This window comes from Drosophila suzukii, chromosome 2L (assembly GCF_043229965.1).
Source record: "Drosophila suzukii chromosome 2L, CBGP_Dsuzu_IsoJpt1.0, whole genome shotgun sequence".
Classification (NCBI taxonomy): domain Eukaryota; kingdom Metazoa; phylum Arthropoda; class Insecta; order Diptera; family Drosophilidae; genus Drosophila; species Drosophila suzukii.
The window spans coordinates 4505001-4523190 of record NC_092080.1 but is presented as its reverse complement, the minus strand read 5'-3'; the positions used below and the strand labels follow the sequence as shown (position 1 = coordinate 4523190).

The 18190-nt window shown below is 34.6% G+C and overlaps 1 protein-coding gene across 4 annotated transcripts in view; it reads right to left on the bottom strand.

Annotated features, from left to right (window-relative positions):
* Nucleotides 1-18190, bottom strand: part of Btk (tyrosine-protein kinase Btk29A) — a 63667-nt gene that overhangs the window by 4274 nt on the left and 41203 nt on the right. Inside the window, exons 1-2 of one of the 4 annotated variants that reach the window (XM_017087275.4) lie at nt 17894-18190; nt 11876-12083 (exon numbers count right to left, since the gene is read on the bottom strand). The exon at nt 17894-18190 is cut by the window's right edge and continues 22 nt beyond it. The exons of 1 other annotated variant lie outside the window; for it this stretch is intronic. In XM_017087275.4, coding sequence (XP_016942764.1) covers nt 11876-12017 — 142 coding nt within the window. In that variant the 5' untranslated portion in view covers nt 12018-12083; nt 17894-18190. Of the gene's footprint in view, nt 1-2750; nt 2794-11875; nt 12084-17893 lie in introns of those variants that run through there. 2 more of the 4 variants (XM_017087280.4, XM_036815192.3) reach the window with 2 other exon arrangements.

Sequence of the window (18190 nt, the reverse complement as noted above, 5' to 3'; positions counted from 1 at the left end):
ATTAGCCATCGACAAATATCGCAAAATCGCCTTATGTTGTCTGTTATTTTTTTTGGTGGCTGGCGATTCTTGTCAAGGTGATAATTAATTTGAAGCTGGCCAAGCGCTGACACTGAACATTGACAAGATTTTCAATGGTTCAAGGCGCCTGCTTCACTAAATGACTGGTCGCCCACAATTCGTAGATAAATCAAAGACACCAGAGCAGCGCACTGGAAAGCTTTTTGATGAGCTGGACTTTGAACCGGCTTAAAGCGATTTCAGTGTTGGCCAACTGGGGTTTTTCGAGGGGCCCCCTCAATAGTAATAATAATAATAATAACAACGTTAGCTCAAAAGTGAACTCAAAGTGTAACCCCAATTAAAGAAAAAATAAATAAAGACAAATAAATGAAACTTAAATGCCAGTCGAGAGCAGTAGAGTTTCGGCATTTGAGTGGGCGTCTCTTATGCAATACAGTCCCCCCTCAAAGCAAATGACTCATGATATACATTTTTTGTGATTTTTACCACTTGGAATCCACTTGGCAGCGGATGAGCGAATGGAGAAGAGTGCTTCAGGTAGGCGCCTCTGCTCGAGAATCGCGATCGCCGAGCGGTTAAAACAAAAGTGAAGGTTAATCGCGAAGCGAAAGTGACTGCCTACGGCTTAAGTGCGATTTCCCAACTCGCTCGCTATACATATATATAAATAAATTGATATAATATATGGTAGGGGAGAGTGAAGAAAAAAATTGCCCTGCCACTGACTTTCAATTGATAAGCCAATTTTCTCAATATCACAAAGCCAAGCAGCAGTGCACACACATTTTTCATGTGAAAACTCGTTGGCCCGCCTGCCACGCCCCCCCCCCCCCCTGTTTTTCCGCCCATTCAAACAACGAGAGTTACGAGGAAAACGTGCCGGCAAAAGATGACAAAAGCCTTGGAGGCAACACTAAACAATCCACTCCAACAAACAACTACGTAGTACGTACTCATGCCCCTGCATTGATGCAAGATTGAGACCAAAAATAGAAAGTTTTTCTTTCTTTCCCAGCGAGACGCACACAATCGCACACTTGCCGGTTGTTAAAGCCGTGCTCAGGCTTTTGTTTGGCCATTTTCCATGCAAATGAAAAGCGCCTCAAGCATTTTCCCTGCGCACATTTACTTATAATAAGTAAATGGCTGGCTTTGAAGTCTGACTTCTGCCGAAAGGTTGTCGTATTTTATGCCTGACTTTGATTTAGATGGGAAAATCTAAAGAGATTCTTTGGGAGTACTTATTTTGATGGGATATATTTGTTATATATATAAAAAGACAAATAAATAAAATATAGGATATTTTATTTAAAACAATTTTGTAAATATTATATGTCATATTTTGTTAGAGTATTTCGAATTTTAGCTGTATCTAAAATATACCTCCTTTTAAGCTCTTTTTTAATGACACAATATAAAAAATTCACAAGTTCCCAACTGGATTTTCCCGTTGCCCAGCAAGTTGAGTATTTAAATCATTTTGAAAACACTTGAAAATTGGCAAACGGAAGTGCATTTTTAATGCATATTCAAAGCTCTCTCATAATTTACTCATAAATGGAGAGAAAAGATATTATAGTTTCTGCCACATCAACAGGTGCGTTGCATTTCCAAGCCCACTTGCAACATTTGTCATTACCGCTCTACAGGTATTTATAGCTAATTGTGTAATTGTGCTTTGTCTTTGCCCCGCTTTTTCCTCAGCCAATACCGCCCCCTTTTAAAAGGCCCCCCCCTGGCAACAATTTGTTATGCAAATTGCTATTCTTGTTATTGCTGTTAATGCGAGTATTGTTGTTGCAGCTGTGGTGCTCAACCTCGAGCCGAGTGTTTGTGAAAATCAAAAGCTGCAAGACTTTCAAACACGTGTTTGCCGCGGTGTTCTCCATAAGTTATTCCAAACAGGTGAAACTAATCAAAATGCTTGGGCGATGACTCAAACAACCGTAGCGCAAAGAAAACGCCCACAAAAGTTACAAACAAGATCAGGGTCTAAGTCTTAAACTGTGGTAGACACTTGAAAAAATTATGAAATCTTAAAAACCATTAAACACTATATCTAATCATAACATATAATATCTAGTAATAATACATAATATCTAATAATGATATCTAATAATAATATCTAATAACAACACATAATATCCATTAATAATATCTAATATCTTAGTATTTTATAGTCTATAATCTATAAACATGTTTTTAGTTATTATATATTATAATAATATATAATATCTAGTAATAATACATAATATCTAATAACAACATCGAATATCTATTAATAATATCTAATATCTTAGTATTTTATAGTCTATAATCTATAAACATGTTTTTAGATGTAATTATATTAATATGTATTAATAATATCTAATACCTAATAATAAAATCTACTATCTACATATATTATATAATCTATAAAAGAGGTATTTCAAACATGTTTTTAAATATCATTGGCAGCTCTAAGAAATAACTATTTCTAACGATTGAATTATTTGGTATTTTAAGATCTTTTGGCATTTTAAATGAAATATATGGTTTTAAATGAAGCAATTTATTATTATGTTATATTCATTTCCTATAATACCAAAGAGTTTCTAAAAAAGAACCTTGCTTATGGATCCGCCTATCATTATACCCGTTATTAGGCGGAATTTTTAGAACAGCTTCCCATAAAAGGCATTGCAAGAATCGAAACATTAATTCAAGACCCCGATCTTTCAGCTTACCCAGCTTGAGTGCCGATAAAAGCATCATAGTTGCTACAGCGAATATCTGTGGTGAAGACCCCGAAGACTCCACTCAGTTAAAAATTCCACTCTTCGGCGATATCTTGCAGTAATTGTGTCAATTCACTTTCACATAAATCGCTTGTTCGGTTCGGTTTCTTGGGTTTCTTGGGTTTCTTCTCTTTCGATTTGCAATTCTTTGAACTACAGTTTCAGGTTGTTGGCAAACTGGTTTCGCGGTTGCTTCCTTTTTGCAATCTGCAGTTGTTGCTGTTGTTATTCGTATTTGTTATTATAGTAGTTGCTTTTAGCTGCTTGCTGTTGACCTTTAAGCGTTCCCCATTCAGCGATGCTGAGCGGCTTTTACCGTTAAGGCGGCCCTCGAATGATTAAAAACTCGGAGCTTCCTGTGCTCAAGATTTATTTCTAGTAATCTTGACTTTATATATTTTTTTGAATATTTATTTTTTGCTATATCTGAAGTCTGCTTTCACACAATGGCCTAAAGCGACGCCATGTTGAAAACATTTTCCATAGGCTTTAAATATTTTCTCATTATCCCTCATTAGTTGGGGTTATAAACTTTGTTTTCCATTCTATTTTCAACACAAATAAAATCACAACAACTAGGTGGAATACATTTATCTTTGTTATAAATTTCTTTCTCTTTCTCCATAAAAAATATCAAATTTTGTGCGCGACGCGAACTGTTTCAGTAAATGTTTAAAAGCCAACTGACTGAAATGGCAACTGAATTTTTTTTTAGCCAGACAGCAGCAACTTGGCTGAGAAAAGCAACAACAACAGCAGCAACAGTAACAACTTCCAACTCACGGAGGCCATAAACATAAAGTAAAACTTAATTGTAGCAGTGGAGAGCGGAGAGTGGAGAGAATGGAGAGCAAAAGCAGCAGGCTCTACAAAGCAGAAGCCGCCAAGCGAAACGACGACAACTTGAGCAACATAAACAAACACTGCAAAAAATTGCATTTCATTTCAATAAATAATTAAAAATAAACTTAAAAAAATATTAAAATAAAAAAAATACATACAAAAATATAAAAAACTTTGAAAGAACAACAACATATTTAACCCGACATTACTTTGTGATATTAAGAATGTTAAAAATAATATAAAAATGTAGTCATCCTTGAGAGATAGTTCTATAAAAAGCTGAGTTTTTTAATCAGATAGGTTAGTACTATTTATATCCCGTAAAGCACGAAAATTATTAATACCATATATTTACTACATTAAATGAATAATGATAATAACAAAGATAAAAATAAATGTTTAAAATAACATAAAAATGTTGTCTCCCTTGAGAGATCATCCTATTAAAAGCAGAGTTTCTTAATCAGATAAGTAAGTACAATTTAAACCCCGTAAAAAAATAACGAAAATTTGTTAGTACCAATTTAAAACTTTAAATTAATAAAGATAATAATATAGTAAAGTACCAAAAAGTAGTTAATAATTGTTTTCTTTTTATTATTATTAATATTTGAAATTTATAATCCTTATAGTCAGGACAATCACAATGGTTAATATTAGTTTCAGGTTTATATTATGGTATGCTTATAAGGCACAAAAGTATAAGGATTTAAAAATGGATTTATACAAAAATAATAATATTTTTTTCAATGTACAGCTATAACCACATGTGTCTAAATCACCGATCAAGGTGCAGAGTTGAGAGCTAGCTCTTCTTCTTCTCTTTTTCAAGCCTGTCAAGATGCAACTATGGTTTTAAAATTATTTCTTCAATAGCATTATTTGTTGTATTTACCAAGCGATGCGCCTTCAACTGTTAAATGAATTTTCTTTGAATGTTAACGGTAAAGTTGCCATAATGGACACACACACAGAAACACAAAAGAAAAAAATGGAAAAAAAAACAACTACAACTACAACAGCGATTGCAACAATTACATCAATGAAACGAAACAAAACTTTTGAACTTTTGCTTGCACGTTTAAGTTTTCGGAGAACAAAAAACAAAAAACACGAGAAACTCACTTGTATAATAGCAAAGTGTGTGGAAAAACGAAGAAAAAGCCGCAGAAAAGAAGACCGAAAAAAGCGTAGTTTCTTTTGTTGTTTCTTCTTGGCGAAGATGAAGCAACAGGCGGGAAAACCAGCAGGTGGGAGCGAGACGGGCGATGTCTGCACACCTGCACAGGTGATTGTGTGTGTGCCAATAAATATAAAAACTAAGCAACAAAAGTTGCTAACACGCTAGCAACATGTTGCTATCGAAATATTAAAAATATATACCCATATATATAAATTTTGAATGTTTACTAAGATATAAGTATTAATTATACTTCAATTTAAATGGTAAATATAATTTGAGTCAAATAAATTCAGTATTTTCAATATTGCTATTGGTAAAAATTTACCAAAATATTTAATTTTTAATGTTTTATAGCTGAAATGGTCTATAATTTACATTTAAATATTATTTAAGTTAATATTTAAATTTACAAAGCTTAATAACTGAACAAATCTATACTTTAAATTTAAATAGTAAATATTATTTAAGTCAATTGTTAAACCTTCATTTAAATTTATTAATTTTAGTTAATAAAATAATATTTTAAAACAATCTAAATAAAATCTTCAAGTTTGTCGAGCTATTTATCTTAAATAATGATGGTAAACTAGCATCCTAAACTTTCATTAGGTTTGGCCCCATTTCTATGCGTTTTTTCATCCTGCCTGAAAGTAGGCAACAGTATCTTTGAAATAGCACTTGTGGCCACAATGCAATCGTATTTTGAAATGGGAAAAAAACAGTTTGTAACAAAGAAAAAGATGTTTATCATGGTAGAGAAGAAAGGCAGCTGCCACAAGCCTAAAGATTACTTGCTCAAAGATCATTTAGCGCCTTTAACAAATGAGTTTGTAAAAGTGCAAAGAAACTAGGAAAAACTTTAATAGAAAAAGGGAAGACATGACTTGATAAATGGTTGCTTCAAATAAAATAAGTTAACTACTATTAAATAACTAAATTACTGTTAAGAATAATCTACTATTTACTACTATTTACTACTACTACTATTTACTACTACTACTATTTACTACTACTACTATTTACTACTACTACTACTATTTACTACTACTACTATTTACTACTAGTACTATTTCTGTTACTGCTATTTACAACTATTAACTTCTATTACTATTTACTACTACTACTATTTAATACTACTACTATTTCTGTTACTACGGTTTACTACTATTAACTACTACTACTATTTACCCAGAGAAAAAATATGTAGAAATCGTAGTTTTTTTTACATGATTTTATAAAATACACATGGTTCCCAAATATAATTCCCTTATCCCCAAGAAGTGCAATTGTCAATAATCTTACAACCACGAAACGCACGTCACAGAAAACAAAATAATTAAGGTTAAATGTTTACATCCGAGGCTCATAAAAAAGCGTGTGAAAAATTGTTAACTAATTGGCAAGTTGCATGCGGCAAAGAAAACAAATAATTACACGCAAATTGTTTGAAAAATTGTGCAGTCAGCGACACCAGCGCCAAGAAACAATAACAAAACGGTAATAACAACAATAATATTCAAACAGGAAACGGCAAAAAGACAAACAACAAATTGTAATCGTGGCCGCGTCTCTGTTTTTTTGTTATTTGTTTATGCAAATGTGGGTTAATAACATTTGAGGGCATGCGCCGTGAATATAAAAACATTGCATCAATTCGAGAGTATCTGCTGAATTCTAATCACTTTCCAAGTATTTCGTATTTTACTGAAATGACAGCACAAAGTTTGCCAAGTTGATTGAAATGTTTCTCGCGATTATCTCATCGATTTTCCAGTGGGTGTTTTTCCTATCTCCCAATAACTTTATACCGCTTGATTAATTGCTTTAGCCAAACTGTAAATTGCATGGCCAATTTATAGATGGGAATGCACTGAATTATGCATTCGATTTGGTTTTGCATTCTGGCATTCAATTACAGCCAGACGGAAGTGGGTTTCAGTGGGTTGTAATTGAATATGTTTTTATTAGTCAATCACTCACATTCTTTAGTTAGGTGCTGGTAGAATCTGACAGCAAAAGCTACTGAATCTCAGCACCTTACAATATTACATGATATTGACGGGGATTTTATACAAATCGTTTGTTATGATAATACTTATGATATAAGTATTAAATAACTTATAAGATAGAGGCAAAAAAGATGTATCTACTAGGTGGTCAATAATTCGATTAATTTAGCTTTATATTATATGATAATTTACCTATTCGTGTCTGACAAGTCTTTGCTTTTTCCAAAAAACTACCATATAATAATACTATATTATAGTTACGAATTGATGATACAATATGATATAAGTACTTTTAAGCGAGTTATAAGACCTAGTGAAAAATAAGTTCTATATGAGGTGATTAATAATTTGATAAGTTTAGCTATATATGATAAAACACCGATTCTATTCTGACACCTTTTATGTTTTGACATAAAAAACATCTTCAAAATTGGCATATAATCTATTCATATTTCTTATATAATGGTTTTCTAATCTTCAAATGTCTTATAAATTCCTGTTTTGGGTCGTATTTATAGCTTGGTTATTAGATTTTCATTATGCACCTTCCCAAATTCACACAAATATAAACACCAGTAAAATTTCATTTGAAAAACTACATCCCCAGGCGATTGACTTCACAGCCTTAAATCACTTTCGAAAGGCGAATAAAGCTCTTGGGATTAGCAACCGCCTCTAAAAATTTACCACACCCCCCTGTGGGGTTTTATGTCTCCAATTAACACAATATAAAACAAACCCCGAACAAAGGAAGAAATAGTCGTGGACAAAGCGAAATCAATCGAACCAATTTGCATATGAAAAATGACGTCGAAAATAAAGCGGGCGTTGCTTGATATGCTTGATATACATATTTTTTGGAGTATATATTATTTTTGGGTTTTCTGGTTAATTTCTGCCCGCAGCTTGCATTTTTTATGCATTTTTAATTAAACCATTTAGGCGACCGGAGACCACAGGCAGATGGAAATTGTATTTATGACAACGAGAAATCTTCAAAAAACCAACATCATAAAGTTGATAAGCAACTTTTGAGCTGCTCTGTGACCTTGATTTTGTATGGTTTATTTTTTTGGGTTTTTTATTTGTTGTCATTTTTAACATGAAAGACATTTTTCCATTTTCAGGCAAGACGTCTGACGTCAATAACTTTATGCTTCGCATCGAGATGCAAATTGAATTTACAATAAAAGTGGTTAGCCGGATGGTAAGATCTTCAAAGATTTAGCTTGGCAACAGAACTGAAGAACTAAAGAACTACAGAACTACCGAACCAAGAATGGAGATCTATGTATAGCTTATAGCTTTACCTACCCAGGTGCAGTAATGCACGTATGTATGTAGATTCGTGCCCAGAAGCAAAATGAGACCCCATGGTCTCGTGAAGAGTCACCGATTGCTTTGTCGGGCCAAAGACAATTTACAATAATATTTAAATACGCTTTTTTTGCAACTGATTTGACTCGCCAACTGGTTTGGCGACTGCCCAAGTTAACTTAACTTAACTTAACTTAACTCGACTTGAGTTGAGTTGAGTTGAGCCGAGTTAACCTGAACGTGCCATTGCCGGTTCCCAAGATTTGCGTCTCTGGGGTTTCTGTTTCTGTTTTCGGTTTCGTTTTAAGACAATTTTACTGAATTCCGAATCCAGCGAAGGCTATTTCGGTTTGGAAATGGTATCGGAATTCATACACGCCATTGGGGTATATCCCAATCTTTTGTTTTAATATCGATCATAGTGCTGAATTCTAGAGAAACTTGACTTAGATCTAAATTTTCGATTTGTGACAGGTGTGCCGCCTTAAGAATTAGCAACTGCGTCAAGTTTGCTGTGATTTTGCATTGCGACACGAACTTAGTCATTTGACGTCATGGCAATCACACGTTATTTATATTTTGTTAGCAAACTAATGTGTGGAAATTCTAAAAAAAAATGGGGGGTAGAATAGGTTGATTACCTGTAAAATTAGCTAAGTTATTGAGATCTTTAAAAGTCATTTTTAGGTATTTTTTGAGATGGGTTCTATTTGTAATCGTTTGCCATATTTTATGGGTTAGGAAAATGGTTTATAAAAATCATAGTGGAATTTAAATAAATTTTCTTTTAATTTGTAATCAATCTAACGTGTCTAAAAAGCTGGTTCTTGCACAAAACCTGAACTCCTATTATTAAATATAATATATATATTTCAAAAAACCATCTAACAACCCGCAAAACACCCCCTAAATTGTAGAAAAAACACGAATACTCATTATAATACCCCCTGAAAACGCGTTAAAAACGCAGCTTGACATGCACATGATATCGTACATACGAAAAAACAGCAACTGGAAAATAAATTGAATGTTTCTGGTCAATTGGTTTGGTCAACTTTAAAGCACCGAAACCGCTCGACAGTCAACAAGTGGCTGTGAAAGACAGAGGGAGACAGAAGCTGCCAATGGCTTGTGCTTTGGCTCAAATTGCAAATGCAAATTGCAAATTTTTGTGGTCGTTGTTAAGTAAAGGCCATAAATAGGCAGCAACAGCAGCAACAACAATGCAATAATTTTATTGTCAACTTTGGCATGCCAATCAGCCAAAAAGAAAACAAAGCGAAATGAGCACAAAGTAAAAAACTGAAAGTCTAGTGAGAAAAAAAAGCGCACAAAGCTCTCCAAGTGGGGCGTGCTATATAAAGATGATGGATAAAATGGGTTATAAAAGGGGGGTCTTGGAGACTGGGAAACTGGCATGATGGAGCAGCTTTCAATCTTCGTCTCTAGCCTGAAATTACTATGCAAAAACAGACTTTTCGATTGGCATTGATGCCTCTTTGCTGCCTGTAGAGAATCTACACAACCGAAGAATCTACAATTCTTCCCAGCCTGGCACTTTCGGTTTTATTGCAACTGGATGGATGGATGGATGGATGGATGGATCTCTGGGATCTGTCGTCTTCAGGTTTTTCTTCTGGGCTTGCCCGACGACTGCTAATTGATTTCAATTATGCAATTGCCATGTCTCTTCAGCTCCCCTTGATTCTCCTCTCGATTCTTCGCTCTTTTTTTTCTGGCTTTCTTTATCGTGTGCCTGGCATCGTCTCGCCCAGCTGCTGTCATATGTTCTTATGTAGGCTCCTCTGCCGGCTGCATTGCTGACGATCATCTAATAACCGCCTGCCATCCGAGCCATGGCCATATAATCATGATAATTGTCAGGGAGCGGAGATCCAAGAGCGGGCAGCCCCGATCGCATCGGCAGACTGTCGCTAAATGCTGGCTTGGCGAAAGACACTGCGAAAATAGGGTTCTTAAAGATACATATCTGTCTCCAAAAATTAACTACAATCTAAAAAACTTCACAAATAAGCAATATTACATTCTTAGATGGTAAGCTATTACATAATCCTAACTTTACAATTATTATTTTATGATTTTTATTAAGATCCAATCGTTTTTCTTCATGATATAAAGTCAATACAAAATATTCTGAGTTATCAAAAATTTAAATAAAACTAAATGATTTGTCTTTAGATTTGTAGTCTTAAGATTTGCAGTCTTAAGATTTGTAGTTTTAAGATTTGTAAAGCCTTAAGATTTGTAAGTATGTAAGATTTGCAGTCTAAAAATTTGTTAGATCTTAAAACTTGTAAGGTCTTAACAGTTTATGAGTTCCTAAGATTTCGAACATTAATCAATCCTAAAACAGTTTTTGATGGTAATCTAAAACAAGTACCTCCCAAAACAAAGTTTCTAGTCACTTTCTTAAAACCCGTATATTTTTTTCAGTGCAAGATTCGAGTTACTGCCTCTTTGGAAGGCAATCTTCGCCAGCGACGCCTCTGCGGGATGACTCGACGTCATCTTCTAGAAGATTTAAGCTTTCGCTTTGCATGCAATGCGGCAATACAGATCAGAATTGGTTTATGGATCCCCTATCAGATGGTTTCGTATTTACAAATGGCATGGCAAAGGCTCCAGAAATGTTTCCGCTGAAATACATTTACGTAACTGATGTACTCTTTGCATTGACGTAGGGTTTGTCTGCATAAGATTGAAATTCTTTTGTTGGCGCTGTGAAAACTGTCGGGTGGAAATAAACAAACAACGAACCATGAAGTTTTCTTATCAGTAAAATATATTTTTAGAAATTGAAACCCCTTTTGGAAAAGTACTTGAAAGGCAAGTAAAATTCAAACTGATGTCTGATTGTACTACAGATACATTTGACAAATATTTGATCGAAGATACATACATCATTTCAAGTTATTTTGCCTAACAAATTTAGTTTCTTGTAAGCATGACATGCACTTTACTAGGATTTTGTATATTTATATCTCTTGCTAAAATAAATTCTCTTTAGTTTACTTGTTTGGTTAAGCTTATCTTTGTGCTGTCTTGTTTATTTTAGAATCTAACAGCAAGAACCTGTATAATTTTTTTAAAGCTATATCCACAGCCAAATTAAATACTATTTATAGCCGTTTTTACTTTATGGTTCTTCTCCTCATGTTTGCCAATGTAAACATTAACTAAGACACATAAAAGTTTATTATAAGTTGTCTCAAGTAATAAATATGGTACATAATTCTTAAGATGGTTTGTCATAAATTATTTTAAGCACAAAACACCTGATTGTTTTGGTTATACCACCTGTGCTAAGTCTATTAAACCCCTTTTTAAGGCTTGTTATTTACCAATGCAAACATGTAATAAGACACAGAAATTTTTGTTATAAGATGTATTAAATAGTAAATATTCGGCATAATTCTAAAGGTGTTTGTTATAAAATATTTTGATCACGAAACACTTTATTTAATTTTGATGGTGTATTAAAGACGGGTTAATCACTTGTGTCAAGTCTATTAGTCCCCTTTTAAGGCTAGATATTTACCAGTGTAAACAGTGTATAATAGTATGACTCTAAAAATAAATATTAGACTTAGTTTTTAAGATGGTTTGTCATTTTGGGCACAAAACACTTGTTTTTTATTTTGATAGTAGATTTAAGGCGGGTTAAACACTTGTGTAAACCCTATTTTGGGCTAGATATTTACCTTCTTTGGTTTTGGAACTGGTCAGGCTGTGACCTATGTGGTTCCAGAAGTTCAGCCGGCAGCCGAACACTTTCATTTCCTTGACCCGCTCCTTCATGTTGCCAATGACGCTCGTTTCGGCCAAACTCACGCAGGGAATCATTTGAGAACGGACGCGTTTTCAAATTTTATTTCTATTTTTTCCCCTATTTCAATTGAATTTTTACTGCTGGCGGGGGGAGAAATAGATTTGTTTAATCATGGACGCGTTGTGGGTCATTAAAGTTGAGTTGGGCAAGCGGTTTTTGCAGCCATTCAAAGCGATTTGTGATTTGTAATTGCATTTTTGTAAGTCACATACGGTATACACAACTTAATGAGCCTCTGCTCAAGTACAAAGTTTGCGGAAGCAAACCACCAAACTACTTAAAGTCCATTAAATTCATGGAATAGATGCTTTAATTGCCAAAAAAAAACCAAAAACATTTCGGACCATTGAAACAATCAATCAAAACAACAAGATATTCAACCGAGGAAACCGACGAAATTTCAATTCCTGTTTTGGCAATTGAATATAAATATTTGGAGGCATGCTTTTAACTACCTCGGACACATGAAACTCTCCATAAGTCACACACATTTTGCATTTGATTTATGCTTTGTTTGAAGAACATCAAACGTGTCTCGTTTTTTAATATCTTTTATTCGCTTTAAATTCCTCAAGATGAGTATAAGAATTTCCTTAAAAATGCTTGGCACAGATTGCAGTTAAGATGAAGGGGGGAAAAAAGCTCCTAAACAATCGGGGTTAGCCTGCTGCAAATGCTAATGATGCTGCAGCCAAAGTCGGTTGAGGTTGCCCCCATCATTATCGACAATCATCATCAGCTTCATTGATTTTCGCATTGTAATTGTTCGAGTGAAGCCGAAGCATTGCAAGATTAATAATCATTTTTGTGCGGTAGAAGCTAATGACGGATCCAATCTTTAGGACCGAAATTGATTTATGAGGCCTTAAACGAAATAGAACAGTTTTCATTTGCCTACAAAATGGAAATACTATATGGATGGCAAGTAAAAACCTTGAAAACGCACCCAGTGATGTACAAAAAAAAACAAACTCTTAGACAACAATCTAAATCTATAGCCGTGGGCAGAGAAGACCTAGGCGCAGTTCATTGAGCTCTACTGTAACACTTGGATGTCTCATTTTTTATTTTATAGTAGCAACTGTTGGCAACATAATTAACATCAATTTCCAGTTTGGTTTTTTTCGTAGCCTATTTGGTTCCTTAATTCAGTGGAACAAACACACTAAATCTAATGAACTTTCAAAATGATTAACGATGCTCTCGGCTGGTGGTTTACGCATAAAGGGCGTGGCCCTGTATTAAAATTGAAGTCTATTTACAGACTGATTGGTAGAGGCTTGATAAACAGTTAAACCGATATCGAAGTGATCAGGTGTGGACGGAAATTATTTTGGAATGGGTCAAAATAGTGTTGCCATGAATATAAATGAAAAAGGGGTGCAGACCAAGCCACATGATATATTACTTTACCGAGAAATTAATGGTATTTATCTTTATAGATATTAAAAAAATTAATGTAGTGTAACATGATATGTAACTCAACCGAGAAATAAAGTGGTATTATGGTATTACCTCTATAGATATTGAAAAAAAAGTATCTTGGCTAATTCATGTATATTAAAACTGCTTATACTATAAACACCCAGTTTAAGTTCAAACCCCAAGGGCAGCAGAATAGTTTATTTGAGAAAACTAAAGTTAAGAGCTTGATGAAAAGTCGTGGGAAATATGAAAACAATGGCATCGTTTATATTTGATTGAATCAGAGTTTTAAGCAGGATGATTTTCTAGTTTCAAAGTGCTACAAATCTCGGGCTTGGAACTCGTGTCGAATTGGGAAAAGTGAAATTTTCACGCCTTACACAACCGTCTATTAAAGCCTCAACTTTAATTGCATGCGAGTGTTGACACAAAAACGAGAAAAACAGTTCAACTTTTACCCGTCGTAAACTAAATTAAAAAAAAGGAAATGACTACGTAAAAAGCGTTGACATACGAACGTCTCATTGACCTTGCCTAACCCTGCAAAAATCAGAAAAAAGAGTTAAGATGCTGGCCCCGAGCGAAAGGAAAGCGCTGCCAAAATAATACCGAATACGAAATACAAAATAAACCGTTTGGGGCGTGGCAAAGTGAAAGAAAGCAACCGCTTTGACCTGATTCCGAAAGGTAAATGCTAAAGCCGCTTGGAAAAAAAAAAAAGATCCAAAAATCCAACAACTCGAGGAGCGTGAACAAAGCAAATCCGCCAAATAATTTAAAGCGGTCAAGAAGCTATAGCTTTCGCTTGTCATGTTTTCATTTTCCCTCCTCTGTTGTGCTCCGCGACTTCTTGGGGTTTTTTTTTTTTTGGGGTTTACTACACGATGGTGTTAAAAAGTCGGCAAATAAAATGGCACGTAGCTGACCTTGACCCGCTGCTTTTGGGTATCCCATAAAATGCAATTTTTATGAACAGGCACAGCCGCAAAACAGCAAAGCCAGCAAATTGCAATTGAATCTTTGGGCCAATTTATTTTTGGCAAATTGCTAACGGTACTGAAAAATCACAAAAAAAAAAGGGGGAAAAAACTAAGTGCAGGCTTTCGCAATACGCAAAAGAGTTTTTTATTTTTTAACCAGTTTCAAAGAGAGCTGCCTACAGAAAAAGGCTTAAAAGACAGAGAGAGATGGGGCGAAAAACTTGTTTCCGATTTTTATTTGCAACCTTCGAAGAGGCATCCCATCCGAAAACTACCTTTTCGTATCTGTATCTGCAGCTGTATCTGTATCTGTGTGGCTAACTATCTCAGTCAGTATGTGTGTACTGCCACAAAACCGTTAGTTAGGCGGAGGATCCTTCGATTTTAAACCTGGTTTGCATTATAAATTGAGCCAAGCAACCACACAAGTGGTTTGGCCTGTTTGAGAGTGGAAAACATACATTTTTCCAGCCGATAATTAACATGGACAATGAATAACTCTCTTAGGTACCTGCCACACATAAACACATGCCACACAGCTGAGGTCAACGAATAGTAGAAGGATCTCTATAAGTAGGTATATCTTAACAAGGAAACGTTTAAGTCTGACGAAAATATTTTATATAAATATGATAACTATTAAGTCTTTTGATTAATGGGATAATGGAATTCCTTTTCATATTGTTTTCATCCAATCAACTAGTTAGTTTCATTATGAACTTTAAAGAACCATTAATATTCTTAAAATAAAATAAAAAATATTATAACTCCTCCTCTGATTATAAAATATCGTCTTTTAATATGTATAGAGAAAAAGATATTATCATTTTTAACTAATTAGTTTTATAATAAACTTTAAAGAACCAAAAAAAATATTATAAAATATTGAAAAATCTTCCATCCCATCAATTATTTAAGTCTAGACTTTTATTATCATTTTGAACACGAGGATTTTACTGTTTGCTCATTTGCTAAGAACATTTTGCTTCGTTTGTTTTGTTTACTTTTATGGAGAGGTTAGAGATGCCAATCGCATTTACCAAGAATTATCCACACACTCGAGAGACGCTTAAAAGTAAACCTCCCGCCTTGTTTAATCGGCTGCCATCAAAATATTTGTAATCCAAACATTTATGACTCGGTAGTTACATTTTGGAGTTACAAATTTAATGCCTCGCCATGTAGGGGATTTTATATCTTTCACTCTACCCGTTTTTTTTTTCAGGCCTTTTGTTCGGCTTATTTCTCAGTTTTTAATGACAATTTCAAGCTACCTTTTAATGGCTTTTGGGTTTGTTATTTTTATTATTTTTTATGGACCCTCTTCCCATGAAGAGAACACCATGAAGTGAAAAGATGGAAGCGGAGATGGGTAGAAAATGTTTGCTACATATAAACAAAAGCTTCAAGAAAGCTGAGAAAACACGAGTAGACGACTTGAATTGATTTCTATTGAAATTTGAAACGGCACTTTTAGTGCTGCCCTTTGTAATTTTTTTAATGGCCCTGCGATCAACCAAATGCAAGGCGATAAGAGCCAAACTGATAAGCCAATTGAGAAATTGAGTTGAGGGAAATGTGTAAGGGCATATATCGTGTAAGTTGGGAAATGCACTCAAGAAATGGGTAGGGACGTACCCCTGTTACTGGAAAACATTGCGAGAAAAACAATGACAAGGCAGCGAAGTTGAGATGTTATTGTAAGATAAGGCAGTTTTCCAATATTCTAGAGCTATGACTCATAGAACTTCGTTATTTGCATTCCGTGACAATTATTGGGAACTGGAAGTTTATGACTATTTTTATCGCTTCTGGGTATTTAAAGTACTTAGTTGTATTTATAACCAAGCTAAATAGTTTACTAAATTATAATATTAGTTTAAACTTAATTTAGTGTTAGGTTTTAAAACTTTTGTTATTAATATATTGGTTTCACAATGATCTAAGTCTTCTAGTAATAATTTTTGTAACTATTGAAACAAAAATCAGAAACAGTACTACAACTTCAATACAAAGGATCATCAGAAAAGACAATTACGATCTGTTATGAAGTAACCATCAAAACCGATGGAAGATTGATACTTCCTTTATGACCACTCCCATGAAATATCTCCAATATTGAGTGAGTGCCTGATGCCGACGTTCGGCTTTCGGTTTTAAGTCGGTAGTGTTATTCCATGGCTTTCCACGGGTTATTTCTGAGCTGGGTTACGTGATAAGCAGGCTTAAGTATTTAAGCATTTGCCTGAACGTGCTGGCCTCACAAGAGACAACAAAATAACAACGTAAAAATAAACAACGAACGGCTAACAAATTCTCGTTGAAGCAAAGTGACCTAAACCCAAAACCCAAGACTCAATCGAAAAGCAAACGAGGAACGAAACAAAAAAAAGAGCTGTTTGGAAGATCCTGTTTTGGGAAATATACCAATATCCACAAGAACAATATTGAATTACACAACAGTGGAGTGGATTGCGGGATGGGCTATTTCGGCTACCTGCTTAGGATAATTCTCAGGTTTTCAGAGCCATAAAACGACTTTGAAATTGAAGTTCGTTAGGATCGGAGGCGCCCTCGCTTTGCTAATTGGTCTGGTGTGAAAGGGAGGAGTGAAAGGAAGAGAGTGAGATGGAATACCCATGGGTAGAGCTCATAAAAACTGGGTATTCTAAGTAAAGAAAGTACGCCATTGTATTGTTTTATTATATTTAACAAACCTAAGTAACCGTTAAAAAATGAAAAATAGCTCTGTAAAAGTACACCATTAAGATACTGATTTATAATTAGTTAGTTCTGAGAATAACTAATTATTTAAGCCCTTGCTGAATAGTTATTTTTGTAACCTTATACAAAAAATAGAAAACAAAGGGCCATGCTAAGATTATTTATAGTGTAAAAACGAAATATCGAAATCGTTACACGTGCGTAAGTTCCAAATTTACATCCATTGATTAATGCCCATCAGTATGGATAAGTCAAAAATAAGAAACAACACAATAGAAGACCATAAACTCAAAATAAACCTTTGAGGAGTTCTTTCCCATCGGAGTTTGTTGTATTTAGTGTGTGCTTTTTCGACAAGTTAATTAAGCAAATGGGCAGAAGAAATAATGAATTTCAGAGGGGGGTGGCAGGTGACAGGGGGGGCTGTTAGAAAATGCGCAAAAGATAAGCACGAAAGCAAAAAAGCAGAAAAACTGCTGTGGCACGCCAAAAAGAAACAAGTTAAACAACTTTACTCGGCTCCCCAGCGTTGCCAGATTGGTCAACTAAATAGGGTTTGAACGCAGGTTCGTATGTACGTGTGTACGTGTGTGTGCGTCGTGACATAAGCAACTTTTACTGTTAGAAATGAGTTTTGGAGATGGGTGAGATCTCCAGAGGTAATAACTCAAGAAAACACAATATCTTCGCTTCGCCTGGCTGCAAACACTTTGTTATGAAATTATCTTTCTTTTTCCTTTCAATATATAAAAGATATTTACATTTGGATTTATTTTCGGGGCTGAGAACACTTTTGAGCACTTTGAGAAACTTCACTTTTGCCTGAGCATTTACATTTTGTCGCCGCCGCACGTTTCGGCCGTAAACAAATTTTCTAATTTATTGCACTTTTTGCGGCTTGACGCGGCCAGTGATCTAGCAATTTGGTTAGCGTTGTTTTTTTTTTAGGTAGTTAGTACTCTATTTCTAGGGTTTTCGGTTTCCAATGGCACACGCGACAATCGAAACAACAGCTAAATTCGAAACCGCAGTCCGCTTTCCGCTTTGCGTTGTGCACT